The 15,976-nt window shown below is 40.8% G+C and overlaps 1 protein-coding gene across 3 annotated transcripts; it reads left to right on the forward strand.

Annotated features, from left to right (window-relative positions):
* The first annotated feature begins 1,244 nt into the window (after positions 1-1,244).
* LOC120553377 (solute carrier organic anion transporter family member 1C1-like) lies at positions 1,245-12,950 on the forward strand. 3 transcript variants are annotated; one of them, XM_039791722.1, is made up of 16 exons: positions 1,245-1,396; positions 1,661-1,791; positions 2,757-2,909; positions 3,906-4,047; positions 4,197-4,329; positions 4,420-4,544; positions 6,221-6,367; positions 6,621-6,719; positions 7,362-7,595; positions 7,760-7,924; positions 9,151-9,346; positions 9,485-9,650; positions 10,859-11,043; positions 11,362-11,426; positions 11,687-11,804; positions 11,962-12,950. In XM_039791722.1, exons 3-16 carry the CDS (start codon positions 2,805-2,807, stop codon positions 12,518-12,520), a joined length of 2,439 nt encoding a protein of 812 aa, XP_039647656.1. In that variant the 5' UTR covers positions 1,245-1,396; positions 1,661-1,791; positions 2,757-2,804; the 3' UTR covers positions 12,521-12,950. The 3 variants fall into 3 exon arrangements, with proteins under 3 accessions (XP_039647656.1, XP_039647657.1, XP_039647655.1); XM_039791723.1 differs by having other exon boundaries at positions 1,728-1,791; XM_039791721.1 differs by lacking the exon at positions 1,245-1,396 and having other exon boundaries at positions 1,526-1,791.
* The last annotated feature ends 3,026 nt before the right edge of the window (positions 12,951-15,976 follow it).

Genomic DNA, 15,976 nt, shown 5'->3' on the forward strand with positions numbered 1-15,976 from the left:
GGTTTCCGTCAAACTTTAACTCCTCTTTGTTTACTTTGTGCCTCGCCACAAACGCTCTTTCTTTTAATGGACTAAATGTTTATTTTTATTTATGTTTACTGTAACTGTTATGACCAGTAATTACAATATTGTATGATTGCTAAACCCTTTTGTTACCAATAGCCCAGTAATGCTTTACTTTAGTGTAGGTAAGATTTTAAAATTCGTCAACTTTTCCATGTTAGCCTTAAATGGAAATGATATAATCTTTCTGTATTCATACCCTTTATTTCATTTATCTACCTACCATAATATCATTTTTCCTCAATGTCTTGTTGCTTATGAATCTGTGAGACTGTGCAGTGTCTGGTTTCACCAGCAGGCTACACTCTACAACAAAATATCCACCGAAAGGTACTGCAATACCGCTGAAGGTGTCTCAGCTTCTATTTGTACACACTACAGCCAGTCAGACAGGACATTTTGTAATGTAGAATTTGGAAAAGCATGTTAAAGAAAGTATCTTTGTGCTAACTTGCGGCCTAAAAGGCGCCCTGATGCAGTAACAAACTGCATTCCTGTCTGAAAGCACCTGAAACTAGCTACGGTGACAAAAGACAGGTAAAGCACTTGCGCCAAATGCAAAATTCCAGAGCCAAGTATATTTTTTTCAGAATAGGGAAAGTGGTAAACACCTCCTTCACTGTTGCTGTGCAGGAATGTGAATGCTCTTAATCTTAATCTTTGGAATTTGTGCAGGACCAAAGCTGATTGAGTGGCCTGGCTGCCTGAACCCCCCACTGGACTAATAAAGCATTCCCTGAAAGGTTTGCACTGAGACGCACTGTTAATACTGAGACACTCTGTTCCATTTTTAAGGATCTTCATCAAAACAATTCAGCAAATCTAAAGAGAGAGTGGGGCTGATTTTAGGTTAAAGTGTCCTAGTGCAATATGTATTTTATAAGTGTTATTAGGAGATAATGAAATATATTCTTTTTGAAACTTTCAAAATAAAAAAAATAAAAACTTGTCATGACTTAACCAGATTTTGTATACAGCTCTTTTAAAAATTCCTGTTTAAAGCAACAAACATCTACTATTTTGCCTTTGGGAAAAATAAATAAATCCAAAAGGGCCTGGTTTGAAGTTACCAATCTGTCTCCCCTTTCCATCTCCCCCCTCTTGTTGCTGTCCCCCTCCTGGACTGGCCATGTGTGTGGAATAAAAATGTGTGAGGCCCTTTGTCCCCCTGCTTCCAAGGCACTGCTCTGACCTCACACAGGAGAATAGGAGATTGGGGAGAGCAGGTTTTCCTCCTCTCAGTAGGAGGAGAGACAAATATCTGCTTGCAGAGGAGCAGAAGAAGAAGAGAGGGCCGACCCTGGCCAGCCCCCCCGCCCTGGAGATACACTAGGTATTTTGATAAACTTCCTCAGTATTTGCTTTTCAGTAGTGATTTTGCAATCCATTTCTCTCTGTATAACATAATTTGAATTCCTCTGATAAGGCCGGGGCTTGCTGGCCAAGATTGGATCTGACTTTAAAGGCAGGCTGCGCTTCTGAGTATTAACTATGCTAAACCTGAGGGGGATTATTGGAGTTATGAGGTGAAACACATACTGGTTAATTGAGTACTCTATATTAACTCCCCCTCTCCCTCCCGGCCTACCCTCTCAAGTTTTCCAGAGGACAAATGAGTTGATATCGGAAACCATTTTCCTCTCTGTTATGGATTCAACCTGCAGCAGCTCCTGAAGTTGACTGAGCGGAGAGGATTGTGAGGAGAAAACGCTGGTGGAGTTAACACAGGTACCAGTACAGCTGCTTTTTCCCCTCTCACTTTACAAATTCAGACATTAGTGAATGAAGTGACAGGATTGGCTTTGCACCAGAACTCTGCACTACAATACCATAAACCTCCTCCTAAATTGATACTGATTGTTAAAAATGTATCTCTTTTTAAACATTACAATGGTACTTTTATATGCTCATACTGTAGCAAATGACTGAGAATCTGAGCTCCTTTAAACTGTCCAATATTGTAAGATACATTATTATGCAGATTACTGATGTAGTGATGACTGAAAAACTATGAAAAAGTATTTGCAGATGATCATTACTGTAAGTAAACAACTGACGATTTTTGTAAAAAATCTGTTACGTTTTCAGAAAATTAACAATTGTTAGATACTATTTAATCGTATGTGTACTGTGAATACATCTAAATATACAAAATGTATGCATGAGATATATGAAATGAGTGGGTAAACCAAGTTTAAAGAAATAGTTTGACATTTTCATGTTCAAGAGCTGGATGAGACTCATTTGTAGATAAACAATGTAGCTACAACAAACAACTGGTTAGCTTAGCTTAGCATGAAGAAACAAGAAATAAAATGAGATGTTAAGAGTCAATAAGTGGGCTTTCAAGGTTCTGGTATAGGCAGATTACCCCTGTTACCATTCTTTATGCTAAGCTGGGCTAACAGGCTCACTGGCTCCAGCTACATATTTACCATGCAAACATGAGAGTGGTCTTGATCTTCTCCTCTAACTCTCAGCAAGAAAGGAAATTAGATTATATCCCAAAATGTTAAACTCTTCCTTTAAGTAGGTCTACCATTCACCTCACTACTGGAGATAATATAAGCTGTTAAACATGTTGTGATTTAACACATCATAGTATTAAAGAGTGAATTCAGTCAAAAGCCATTTTCATTATCATTAGCCTGACCTCACTGGCTATGTATTGTCGATGTGTGGTTTTCTTGCAGTGGCCTGAGGACAGGTAGACAGACCGGCAGACAATCGTTGAGTGTAGGATGGAGGAAGCAGCAGCCGAAGACGGAGACAAGATGACCAGCCAGCAGGCTCTGTGTGTCCCTGATCAGGGGACCAGGAAACGCTCTGGCATCTCCACTCTCAAAGTAAAAAACTAAAAGCTTTCTGTAATCAACACTCCTCTGCTAGTTGCTTGTAATTCTGTTCTTCTTCGTGGGCTAAAGTTCATTCTGTTGATGCCATCAGGGTAAATTGCTCTACATAAAAACATCAATTAAAAGCCTAAAAGGGAACGTGATGGTGCAGTTGTTAACACTGCCCCCTCGCAGCAAGCAGTCAAACTTTGATAAGCGTGTATAGATGGGAAATGGATGGAATACTTAAAATGTCAAATGCAGTGTCCTCAGTTTCCTCAGTTGAACATTTTCAGAGATATGCTTTCCCCCAAAACTAGGTTGAATCAAGCCAAGAGCTAATCTTGATGTTGTTTTTGAAAATCTTTGCAGGCCACATTTCTACTCTGGATCAGCATATCAGCTTTTGTCAGTTCAGTATCAGGCCGGTGCTCGAACTTGTCTGATTGCACCACTACATCACCATGTGCAAAGTTAATGGAGCGTTTCTCCCCAAAACCCATCTATACAACAATTTCACCCAAGATTTTTTTTCCTCAGTCTGTTGATATAGGATTGAAAAGCAAATTTTCAGAATCATCACCAAATAAATCCTAATAGTAAAATAAAATATACACACAGTTTATGAGCTCTAATTAAGGATTTTCAAGAGAATTCACAGTGGTCCAGACCTGTCAAGTTAAAGCTGAAAATGAAAAGCTCTGTAGCAATACAGCGTAATAGGTGAAATACTGTGCATAGCAGAACATGCAGGAGAATTGCAATAATCCCAGATGGGAAATAATTTAGTAAAAAAGGGATTAAGGGAATAAAGTGCCCACACACAGATTCAAATCCAAAGGCTGTGGAGGCTGCAAAGGAGGAGGCAGAAAACACAGGCCTATTATAGCATTAAATGGTGGATATTTATTAGAAAAAAAATAAAATAAATAAGTCATACACTTGGATGTAATATAAATAAAAAAACAGCCTATTTTGATGACTTATGTTCCCCCTTGTGTTTTCTAGTTGTTTATTGTAGCGCTGTCCTTCGCATCCTTCTCCAAGGCTCTGGCAGGAACCTACATGAAGAGCTCCATCACCCAGATTGAGAGACGTTTCGACCTTTCCAGCATGCACATTGGACTCATAGATGGCAGTTTTGAGATGGGTACCATCGATCTGTTGATTTAACCCTAATCTTTTGTGCATCTGATCAATTTTGTTTCTGCCACGTTTTCTGTGTGACTCTGTAGCTGACGATTCTCTAAATGTATAGGGTTTTCTTCTGCTTTCTTGGTTTCTCTTTCTTGGAGGTAGGCAACTTGTTGTTTCTTGCTGTGGTCAGCCATTTCGGGGCCAAGCTACATCGGCCCAGATTCATTGCTGTGGGCTGTTTCGTCATGGCTGTAGGGTCCTTTCTCACCGGCCTGACACACTTCTTCATGGGACGGTAAACATCAACAAACGCCCAATTTTTTAAACTTTTGCAAAACAAAAATGATTAAAAATGATCTTAAATGTCTCATTGTGGTTTTCACAGCTACAAGTACAACACAATCATTCAGGTTTTCCAGAATGACAGTGTGAACATCGCCGCCTGTGTGGATCCACTGAAAACTGAAGTACCTGAAATTCAGATAGAGCCTTCTGTGGAAGACGACAAAGGTAAGACTGTAGGCTACACGCAGGGTTCAAATAGGTGCCATCAAAATGATTTCCACTGATACATCATTAATGTGGATGTCCGTTAAAGGTGCACTACGAGTTCCTGCATGGTTTCAGCACGATTTAATTTTTGTCTCAAATCGTAGGCATCTCTCCTTGATCCGCTAGCTGCCTGCCCCCTGAATACACTGTGAAAAAGCCCGGTCTCGGGAGACAACACAGGGGTCGTAAACGTCAAACAAACACTAGGGGCACAGGCTGTGCACCAAAATACAACAAACCACGTTCCAGGAGCTACTCTCAGATACAACTCACGCTATTCAATCAACTCTGCTCACTGTGTGATTGGCTGGAACGTGGTTTGTTGCATTTTGGTGCACAGCCTGTGCCCCTAGTGTTTGTTTGACGTTTACGACCCCTGTGTTGTCTCCTGGCTTTTTCACAGTGTAGTCAGGGGGCAGGCAGCTAGCGGATCCAGGAGAGTCAAGTGCAAATTTGAAACTGATATGCTTCTAGCGTTGCTGTATATTGTATATGTATAGTCTTGTTATATCAATACTTACAAAGTCACATATCTGCACTTGTATTTTAAACTGAAGAAGTATAGCACAAGAATTACAAACCTATCAATAAAACATGCACAGTACTGGTCACATGGGTGGAGATGGTAGATGCCTTTCCCTCTTCTCAGTGAACAAGAAACTTTGCCAGTAGCATATATATATATATATAGAGAATGCCTTAACATGAAACCTGGTTCATTAACCTTAACAACTCACATGGCTTTCTTTCAACCATCCCTGGAATGCACTGATCCTGGGCTGAGCTTCAGAGTCACTCACCTCCCGTGCCGTCTACCACCTTCTGCTCACAGCCGCTATAGTTATCCATCCCGAAGCTACACCTCTTGGGTGGCTAATGATCAGTCAAAACGTCTAGAGTTTGAACCTGACAGTTCTTGATGCAGTTTTCACATGAACAGTGCCAAGGATCAGTTTGTGTGTGGACTGCAGGTTAAGCACAAGAGCTGAAAGCTGAAAAAAGAAAAACAGACGTGGGACCATCAGGTCATTTAGCATCACTGAAAAAGCAGACATGTGTAATGTTGAATGATAACAAATTCAGCTTGGACACATATCTGTTTATGTATTCTTCAATATTTGAGATGCTACTTCAGTTTTTTTATTGTTGAGCCGTATAATACATTTTTCTTCTCTCAAAAAACACATCATACACCCATGGAATGCAATGTATTGATCCTGTTCAGCCAATCGGATAAGATATATTTAGAAAGAAACAGAATATGGAAGTCACATACAATACATGTGGTATGTAAGCTTTTGAATCAGCACCACATTGTGGTTTGAGCCTTTAGTTTTATTTTTCTCAATAACTTGTGAATGGGAGTGGGGCTTTTGATACACGTGCACCAACGTCTTCTTTTAGAAACAAAATTATAAGAATCTATGTGAATAGTGCAGACAATACACACATTGGTGATTTGAGCTACTTGTGCCTTTTCTACATTTGAGTTTAGGAATTGCACTGACCTTTGGTGATTTCAAACACAATTGTTTAAAATGCAACAGAGATGTTAGAAAGCAGTGTCTGTGACAATTAGATCTTTGTAAAAAAAAAAATATCATGTGTTCCTATTGTGTGATGTCGTTATGGAGCCTGTGTTAGAGAGTCTGGTTCCAACATGTGGATCTATGTGTTCCTGGGGAACGCTCTGCGGGGGATCGGAGAAACCCCGGTCACACCTCTGGGCATCTCTTACATCGACGACTTTGCTAAAGCGGAAAACTCACCCTTCTATATAGGTAAGGTATTTTTGCTCATTTTGGATATCCAGTGGGATTTTTAAAGGTTTCAAATAACATAAATTGTGTGAACCTACAGACACATTTCTTAAAAAGTACACGTAGATGGAAAGTATTTTCTGGTCATGTGTGTCCTTTACCTTCTCAACCAGATGTATTCCCACTGGAGTTCTAATAAAATTCTTCTTTTCATCTCCTCTCTTCCAAACCACATCATACAAAATGTTTAATCTAGTGATTGCTTTATTTGCAGCTTGTCTCCAGACCATCACTCTCCTGGGCCCCATGTTTGGATTCCTCCTGGGCTCCTATTGTGCCAAACTATATGTTGACATTGGATATGTTGATATTGGTAAGTGTAATGTGTTTGTTTTAAAAGAAGTATGTAGCATCAGTCATTGTTAGTCTCTGAAAGCTAACGTTAGCTCAATTAGCTAGCCAGCTACAGTTGATAAAATCGGTCATGTCTGGATGGTAACCCAGGATTTGCAAAACTCCCGGACGTTGGGCAGTTTTCCCAAATCCAGGGTTACCGTCTAGACACAACCGATAAAATCTGCAATTGACAGTCTTCATTTCATCTGATATAATTGACTGCCGCCAGGTAGAAATGAGAAGCCTGCTCTAGTCTATCTCTCTCTGAAATCAAGGAGTAATTGTTTTTAAAAATTACAATGAATTCAGAATGAAACGCCTCCTGTGTAGACAGGCCGACAGATTTAAAGGGAACGCTTTTTGGCTAGAATATCATGTTTTGACAGAAGAGACATGGTGACTCTGGCAAAATGGAAAATCCCATTTGCTTTATATCGAGGGAACCAGGGCAATGCTTACTTCCAGGTTGGAAATACACCATCCCTGCAACACTCTATATGGTCGCTTCACACAAAGGAAGTGACAGATGGAAATTGGAAATGAAAGTGATGAGTTAAACACACATCAGGCTTCTTGTTCCCGTTGTGTACTCACTCAAATGCTCTTTCCTGTCATCCAGAAAGTGTGACCATCACTCCTAAAGATGCCCGCTGGGTGGGCGCCTGGTGGATGGGCTTCATGGTGTCCTCCGCCCTCCTCCTCATCTCCAGCATTCCCTTCTGGTTCCTGCCTCACTCGCTGCTAAAGCCAGAGGGAGACGACGGCAAGCCAACTCCCACCCGTGGGACCCTAGATGGGACAGAGGATGCCACCAACAACAATCACAATCTCAAGCTGACTGACATTGCTAAAGGTTGACACAATCCTCTTCTTCTTCCTATAACAGAACACTGATGATATGTTATTTCATTTCCAGATCAAATTCACTATTTAGTAGAGATTTGGTATTATAATACATTACAGCATGAGTGCAGGTTTATGGTCATTGCATGATTTTCCCTGGATGTGCTCCCACAGGGTTTTTCCCCTCGCTGAAGCGCCTGTTGGGAACTCCTGCCTACTTCCTGCTCCTTTGTGGGAGCATCCTGAAGTTCAACTCTTTCATTGGCCTGTTCACCTTCAAAGCCAAATACATGGAGCAACAGTTTGGACAGTCTGCATCCAGAGCCAACTTCCTCATAGGTGAAAAATAAATATAGAAAAACTTATTTAATATATGTAGAAAACTTCTACATTTGCATCTCTGCTTTTCCCATAGCGAGGCTGTTGCCCGTATGTGCCGGTGTGATGTATTGGTTATAGAATTCAAGCTTTCGATTAGAATTTTTTTTTTTAAATAATACCCTGACATTTTGGGAAATATGTTTAGTGGCAGTTTTTGCTGAGAGTCTACCATAGACTGTATGAAAACGCTCTCTACGCTAAATATGGAGCTAGACCCAGAAGACAGTTATCTTACCATACTATAAAGACAGGAAACAGGGAAACAGTTAGCTTGTCTTTTTAACATTTTAAATTGTTTGTTAATTTTTGAGATATGTTGTTTAAATTAGTGAGCTTTAGAGATGCTGGTAGGCAGATTTTTCTTTTTTAAACTTTTGGACAGAGCCAGGCTAGCTTTTTCCAGTCGTTATACTAATGTAATCTAACAGTCTAGCTTCTTATTTAGCGCACAGACATGAGAGTGGTATCAATCTTCTCAATTAACTCTCAGCAAAAAAGCTAATATGTGTATTTTGTGTAAAGAAATAGTGAACATTTCTCACTTGGGAGCTACCCTGGAAATCCAGAGTTCTCGCGAGAGCACAATTTGAATTTGCTCAGCGAGTCACTCTGGCATTCAGTGATGATGCTCATTACCTATTCCTTGGAGTCGAGCTGCACCAATCACATCGGTGTATCTGATATAGGCGGGTCAGAGGCGAGCTAAACAGATGACGACAGCGCTGCGATGTCGAAGTCCGGAATCAGTCAGTAAACATTGGTCGTGGTGTTATTCAGTTGTGTGCAGGGATATTTTCAAATGCATGCTTGGTGCCGCCCCTCGAGTTGGGCCATTTTCATTACTCATAGCCACGCCCTTAATCTTTCGGATTTGAGTGTGGATTTCCAGGTTACTTGAGAGCCACAACTCAGGAATTCACTCAAAATCACGAAATGTTTGATTACGTTTAAACAGATAAAGCAATGCACACACTCTGTAAGAGAGTTACAACATAATCTGATTAGTGTTCTATGATTTAGGCAGTTTGCATCCCTGAGATAAAGTTCAAAAGGCAGAGCTTCAGTTGGAAGTGCCTGATGTCTCCTGGTACACTGAGCACTTCTGCTCAAAGCTGAGAGTGTGAGACTTCCTAGTATAAGACGGGCCTCCCAGTGTCTAGACCCCCTCTGTGTTTTTCTTCTAGGTGTGTTGAACCTGCCAGCAGTGGCTGTGGGGATCTTCCTGGGAGGGCTGCTGATGAAGAGGTACAAACTGAGTTTGGTGTCAGGAGCTCAGCTCTCTTTCGCCACATCCTTCATGGCATACCTCCTCCTGCTGCTGCAGTTTGGCACCAAGTGTGATAACATTCCCATGGCTGGCCTCACCATCTCATACAACGGGTCAGTGCTGAGACATGAGGGGTGTATGAAGATGACCACAGCTTTAACAAACCAAAATAATGTACCAAAGGAAGTCCTTTTCACAGCCTCAGAATACAATGCAGCTAGTATAAAATATAAACCCTTTTTGCCCTGCAGGACGCAGACTGTGTCATCCGACAGGGATATGCTCTTCTCGGAGTGTAACAGAGACTGCTCGTGTTCAGCAGACGAGTGGGACCCTGTGTGCTCAGACAGCGGCATCACCTACATCTCTCCATGTTTGGCTGGCTGCCTCGGCTCCAGTGGATACGGCAAGAACACAGTAAGGGCTGCACTCGTGGATGCATAAAAGAGGAGCATGTTCAGTGGCAGACTTCTGTCACTGTCATGCTCAACAGACAGGTTGAGGAGGTCCTTTGTCCCCCAACTCTTCAGTACCACACAAAGGGGAAGGGGAGAAATTGACTTTTCAGCATGAGCCTGTCTCTCTCAGCCCCTATCTCTGTCTGCTGTACACCTGGCTGTCTTATAGGCTATATTAGCCTCCTACACAATCTGGACTATGGTCATAACATCTAACATCTACATCCTATAACTTATTCCCTGTTATATATTGTTCTTAAAGTATATTACTTCTTTTCTAGTTTGCCAAGCAATTCTATTATGTTTGCATTCTTGTCTTTTCATAGTCATAGTTAATATTTAATAATAAGCTATTGCACTGTTCAATCCCTGCACTGTTCAATTTTACACTACCACACACTCTACCATAGCACCTTATCAGGGTCATTGCATCACATAGGAACTCTTTATGATTAGGAAATCCTTTTTCATCCTGAAAAGCGTCTGAACAGCATCACCATAAACTGATTAAGAGCAGCCCACAACCCTTATTTCAAAGAAACACTCCTCAGCAGTCCACACCCGGCCATTTCACTGAATGAAAGCACTGAATCATGACAACTCCAAAGAATTATAAATAAAGCTACTCGGACAGCACTCCAATTTAAAAGTTTATTGCTGCACAACGGACGTTTCGGGCAGCGCTCTTCTTCAGCATGTGCAAGGGCAATTACAAACTCCAAAGAATTACAATATTAATTTCTTCACTTTCTCTCCCTGTTCATCAACTCTCTCTGTCAAGTAGTTACTTATCAAGGCATACATTCATGTTCTTTTCTCTGGAATTACTACCAATATCAGATGCAAAGTTTAAACTGCATTACTTATTTCTCATTATTTGTTTTAAGGTCCCACATGTCAGAATTCTGTAAATAACTACATTTGTCACCTAATGGTTGATTATTGATAAGGTTATCATAAGATAAGTGTAGTCCACCATACTCCACCATACTCAACTCCTTCCCACATTTTTCTGCGACCTGTTTATCATGTTTGTCATTCATCTGCTATTTTATTGTCATTGTTTGTCACTTAATTTCCACTGTTTTCTTTCTTTCTCTCCCTCTTCTCTCTCTCCTCTCTCTCTCTCTCTCTCTCTCTCTCTCTCTCTCTCTCTCTCTCTACCAGGTCTTCCACAACTGTAGCTGTGTGTCCGCCTCCTTCCCAGCAGGCAGCAGTACATCGGTGAGGCTGGGCCAGTGTCCACATGCCAAGGACTGCAGCCGCAGTTTCACCTCCTACATGGCTGTGTCTGTTCTCAGCTCCTTCATCAACGCTCTGGGAGCCACACCTGGCTACATGGTCATCATACGGTCTGTGTATCCATTCCTGGCAAGAAGGAAATAATGAGAAGTGGGAATATTAGCACTACCGTAGATCATTCTTATGATTTGAACCTAAGCGAGTCGTGAGTGACATCATAAACATCATCGTTCTGATGCTGCAGCTTCATATTTAGCATACAGACGTGAGAGTGGTATCTATCATCTTATCTTATGCTAGGCAAGAAATCAAATAAGCATATTTACCCAAAATGTCTTTTAAACTATTCCTTTAAAGACACTGGTTGGGGTAGCATCTTTCTACAAAAGGATTTATACAAATGACCCTGTGTTGTTTTGTAATTACAGATGCATCTCACCAGAGCTCAAATCCCTTGCACTGGGTATCCAGGCCTTGGTAACTAGGACTCTTGGTAAGCTTCATTGCTTTCAATTGCAATTGTGAAATAAATCGTTTTACTTGCTTTGCAATGTTAGCACAGTTTCTGAAGCAGAAAACTAAAGATCTCTGTTAAAAATGACACCTTTAGTCTAGTTTGAGTACACATTTTTGTATTAGTTTGGCATGTGGCAGTCAAACTAAGATCATGAGAAATATGATTGAGAAGGGACACAATATTCCTCTCCATTCCAATATGTAACAGTGCATATTTGGGCGATACTTTGTCTGTAGGTGGACTTCCTGCACCCGTGTATTTCGGAGCCCTGATTGATTCAACTTGCCTGAAGTGGTCAGTCAAAAAGTGCGGGGGCAGGGGGACATGTCGCATTTATGACTCTGAGATGTACAGGTACGCCATGGGCCACAAATGTGCAAACAGAACGTGATTGCTAAAATGAATTTGCTAATAGAAGTGTTGAGTGTTTCTCCACAACTTTCTCCACCATAGCAATACAGATATCTGCCCTTTATTGCCTTCTGTGCATCTTTTGTCTCTATACTTTCAGGATCATCTTCCTGGGTCTGATCACATGTCTCAGTGGTTCCTCGTATTTCTTCATCATTGCCGTCATAGTCCTCCTCAGACGACAGTTTCGGAAACCAGAGCAAAAACCGGAGACACAGAATGAAAAGGCTTCAAAGTCAATTGAACTTCAAGCCCCATCAAACCCCACTGAGGGCCAGTCCGGCGCTGCTAAAACTCCCAAACCGCCTCATGCTCCCAAAGTTTGGGGAAGGATCGCAACAGATCTGGAAGAGGGAGGGGAGGTTCACAGAACAGAGCAGCTCTACCAAGATGTCAGACCTAGCTCCTCAGATAACACCCAGGAGAGACAACAGCTCAAATCCTTAACAGAGACCCCTGTTGAGTTGACCCCTCTTCCAAGTGAGGAGGCAAAGATGGAGATGGATGGGCTGAAGTCAGAGGAGGAGGTGAAAGAGGGAAAAGACGAGGTTTGCCAGGGGACGAATGCACGGTTGGAAAAAGAGTACCGTCTCACAGATGACAAGGAGTTAGAGAAAGAAACAACACACAGTAAAGAAACTGACGGCCCACAAAACTAAAGCGTTCACCGATGTGTTCTCAAACAAGGTCAACTGGGACCGTGAATGTTACTGCGTTTGGCTAAAAGTCACATTTACTTGGATTGTCAAGAGGGATTGCTTTTTCATCTGGGCTGTACCATGCTCTATGCTAACAGTAATTATTTCCCCTTTGTATTACAGTATAGAGCTGTTTTATTACATTTAGTCCTGAAGAGGAAATGGGCTACCAGTGATCCTATTTTCACAGCCGTAGAAACATAGTACAGTCCTACTTTTTGACGTATAAACATGGAATAGCAACGGATGTGCACACTGACCAAGAATTCAAAAATATTGACTTGTGTATTACATATTGTGTAGTACATGATTACACAGCAACCCTGCATTGAGTTTGGCCGAAATAAATGTTTTTCCTTTTATGTCAATAAATGAATCCTTGAATGTGTGATATTATTGCCACATTAAATTTTGCAGATCAGCTCTATGCACAGCAACATACATCAAACCAATGCTACAAACTATAATGCTGTGGACACAAATAACATGAAAATTAAGTTCCTCACAGGTGGCTTATGTGCTAAAAGTGCAAATAGATTTTTAAATGTCAGGTATGTCATCGTTAATTAAACCTGCAGTAATAGATTTTTTTGGTCACTTGGAGGCAGCAGAGCAAGGTGTAAATTTATACAACGCTGGCATATTATCACCTTATAACATTGAACTCATCTGGAGTCGTGTTTCTCGCCACCTAATGAATGTAAGTCCAATATTCACTCTGGTTTACTCCTCAACAACTGAGGGAATTATCTGTCTCTCTCTAGCTGCTAAATGCTTTACTATGTTCACCAGCTAGTCGCTAACTGTCGGTCTGCCATTTGGTTTTGGGCATTAGTGTACAGCCGGCGTGTTAGAACTTCTTTTTTGATGCCTGCTGCGTATAGAAATTATTCTGATGAGAGCTGTGAGAGTGAACCAAAACATTAAAGTTGCATGCCGTAAAACCAAAACAATTAGTTGAAAGCTACTATAAAGCTCTGTAAAGTGGAGAGCATCACAACACAAGCTATGCCTTTTTTCACATTGCTGTTGTTTGGTGTTGCTGTTGTTGATCCATTGTTGATATAAAAATATTGATTATAGCAGCTTAAAGTATGGATAAAAATTAGGTTTGTTTGTCTGGACACAGGCACAGGTCTCATGTCTTACATTAGTTGCATATATAGCAGTAAAATATATCTAAAATTGAAGATCACTTTGAGTTCTCTCTCTTTGAATGCCTTCTTTCAAGCACTACTGTTGTGTACACCGCCACTAGTGGAATCACAGAACTACTACGATTCAACATTCACAAATGGGAAACTCACCATTTGGCCTAACTGTATGTATGAGCTTCATAATGTTCAAAAACATGTTATAAGCACATTCATTTAGAGAAGATATCAGTGCAATAATTAGGCTGGAAGAAAAATAGTCAGATAAAACAACAAACCACCATTCCTGACCAAAGAGTAATTTATTAACTAACTGTTCCCGGTACAGGTGGGTGTTGCTGACGTTAACTGTATATTTGTGTCTGTGGATGCATCATCGGCCAGAGAGACGAACGCACACACACACACACACACACACACACACTGATTACATGCGTGTGTGAGGGCTTCTCTGAGAGGGATCTCTGTGACCGTGAGTTGTGTTACTCCAGTTGTGCGTAGGTATCGTAGATGTTGTTTAAGTAGTGCACCATGCAATAGTGGACACACTTCCAGTCCGAGTTAACAATAATGAACATGAACATCATTATCAGAGGCCACAGCAGCAATACCTTTACTGGCACTGGCTACTTATCTACTAATCATCCCCCCCCACCCCCCTTGACTCTTGATCCCTCTTATGTCCATTGCCAGATGAATACTAATTGAGCTTGTGTATTGGAGCTTCCAAGCCCAAATCTCTGCACTGAATGTGAAAATGCTGCTATATAGAGGAAATAAGAATGGACTAAGAAGAATTTGTGATCCCTTAAAGATTGTGGAGGCTCACTTACCATTTCTGTAAACTGAGGGTTAGTTGTGCTATCAGTGACTTTGCTTCTGTGACGGGAGCAGGAAATTGAGCTGCCACCCATGTAACATCTGGCTCCTAACGACACCAGAGTAACCCAACGGACAAGAAAACAGAGTGTTACAAGAGACATGTTTCCCCAGACTATATCTTATAAAAATAGACATACCACCCACTTTCTTCTTTATCTCCCTTTATCTCCCTTTCTCTGCCTTTTCTGTCTTCTATCTTTTCTTTCACCCCATCCTTTCTTTACAGATTGTGCACATTAACCTTTCTAAATACCTTGCTCAGATCCACTAGATAAGTTTAATATTTAATAGGTTAATTATATATTAAATCATTATTATTTTATCAACCAGCATTTGCCAATGACACAAGATAGAATACATTAAACAGGCATTGACAAAAACCTGTAGTGGCAAGACAATCCTAAAGTAGTTGCATTGTTTGTTAAATGTCCTGCAGAAATCACCCTCGAAATAACAAATGTGAGTGTCAGGGAAGGGTGGAGTAACTTAGCATCATCATCATAACTTTGCTTCAGAAATAGACCATAATGTATATGCAAACTATATAATCCATGTAAAGTAGTGAAATCTTTGTGTGCAGTTACTGCAGGTTTTCTTGGTAAAGCTTACAGGAAACACAGGGTGTTTGCTGGACCTCGGTGGGTTTGGGGGGGGTGTTAAATGTCCATTAGGACTGCACTATATCTCTCTGTTAGCTCAAAGCTGTGGTGAAACCCACCAGCACTTATCAACAGCCTGCAGCCTGTGGCGGCATCTCCCCACTGAGACTGTGGGATGAACGTCAGGAACATGGTCAAGGTAGTCATTATACATTTTATGTTTAATTTAACGTTCTTGAATTCTGTGATAATTGCATTTTTATGACTGCTCCTACAGTATATCTCTAGTTCAATTTCTATTTAATCCAAACAAAGCCCTGTTTCAGGTGAAAACACATCAGCCCCCATGCAGCAGAGCTAACAATCTCAAATAATTGTTTTTTTTAGAGATTTAGTTATTTCATATGAGAGATTTCTGTATTTGTGTTTTTTTCTGCTTTTTTCAATCATTGATTTAAAGTGGGCGTGGCTTAGCTGGGAAAAGTTGATGTCATATATTCCCATGCACCACTCAGAGTTTAGTAACATTTGAATCAAAGTCTGACGACAGTTGTGTGGTTGTTTGCTTTAGCCACATGGTGGCAGTGGTAACCGGCTGTAAACACAAACACTGACGTCACCTTTTAAGTTGATATGGCTAACTTGTTAGCAGACAGTTACCTATTTACTGTACACATCCTGCAGACATGAAGCAATATTAGCATTTATTTGGAGCAATACCAATATTTACTCTGTTTTAACTGCTAACTCCTGAAGGAAATATCTGGGTCTTTAGCTGCTAA

This window comes from Perca fluviatilis, chromosome 23, assembly GCF_010015445.1.
Source record: "Perca fluviatilis chromosome 23, GENO_Pfluv_1.0, whole genome shotgun sequence".
NCBI lineage: Eukaryota > Metazoa > Chordata > Actinopteri > Perciformes > Percidae > Perca > Perca fluviatilis.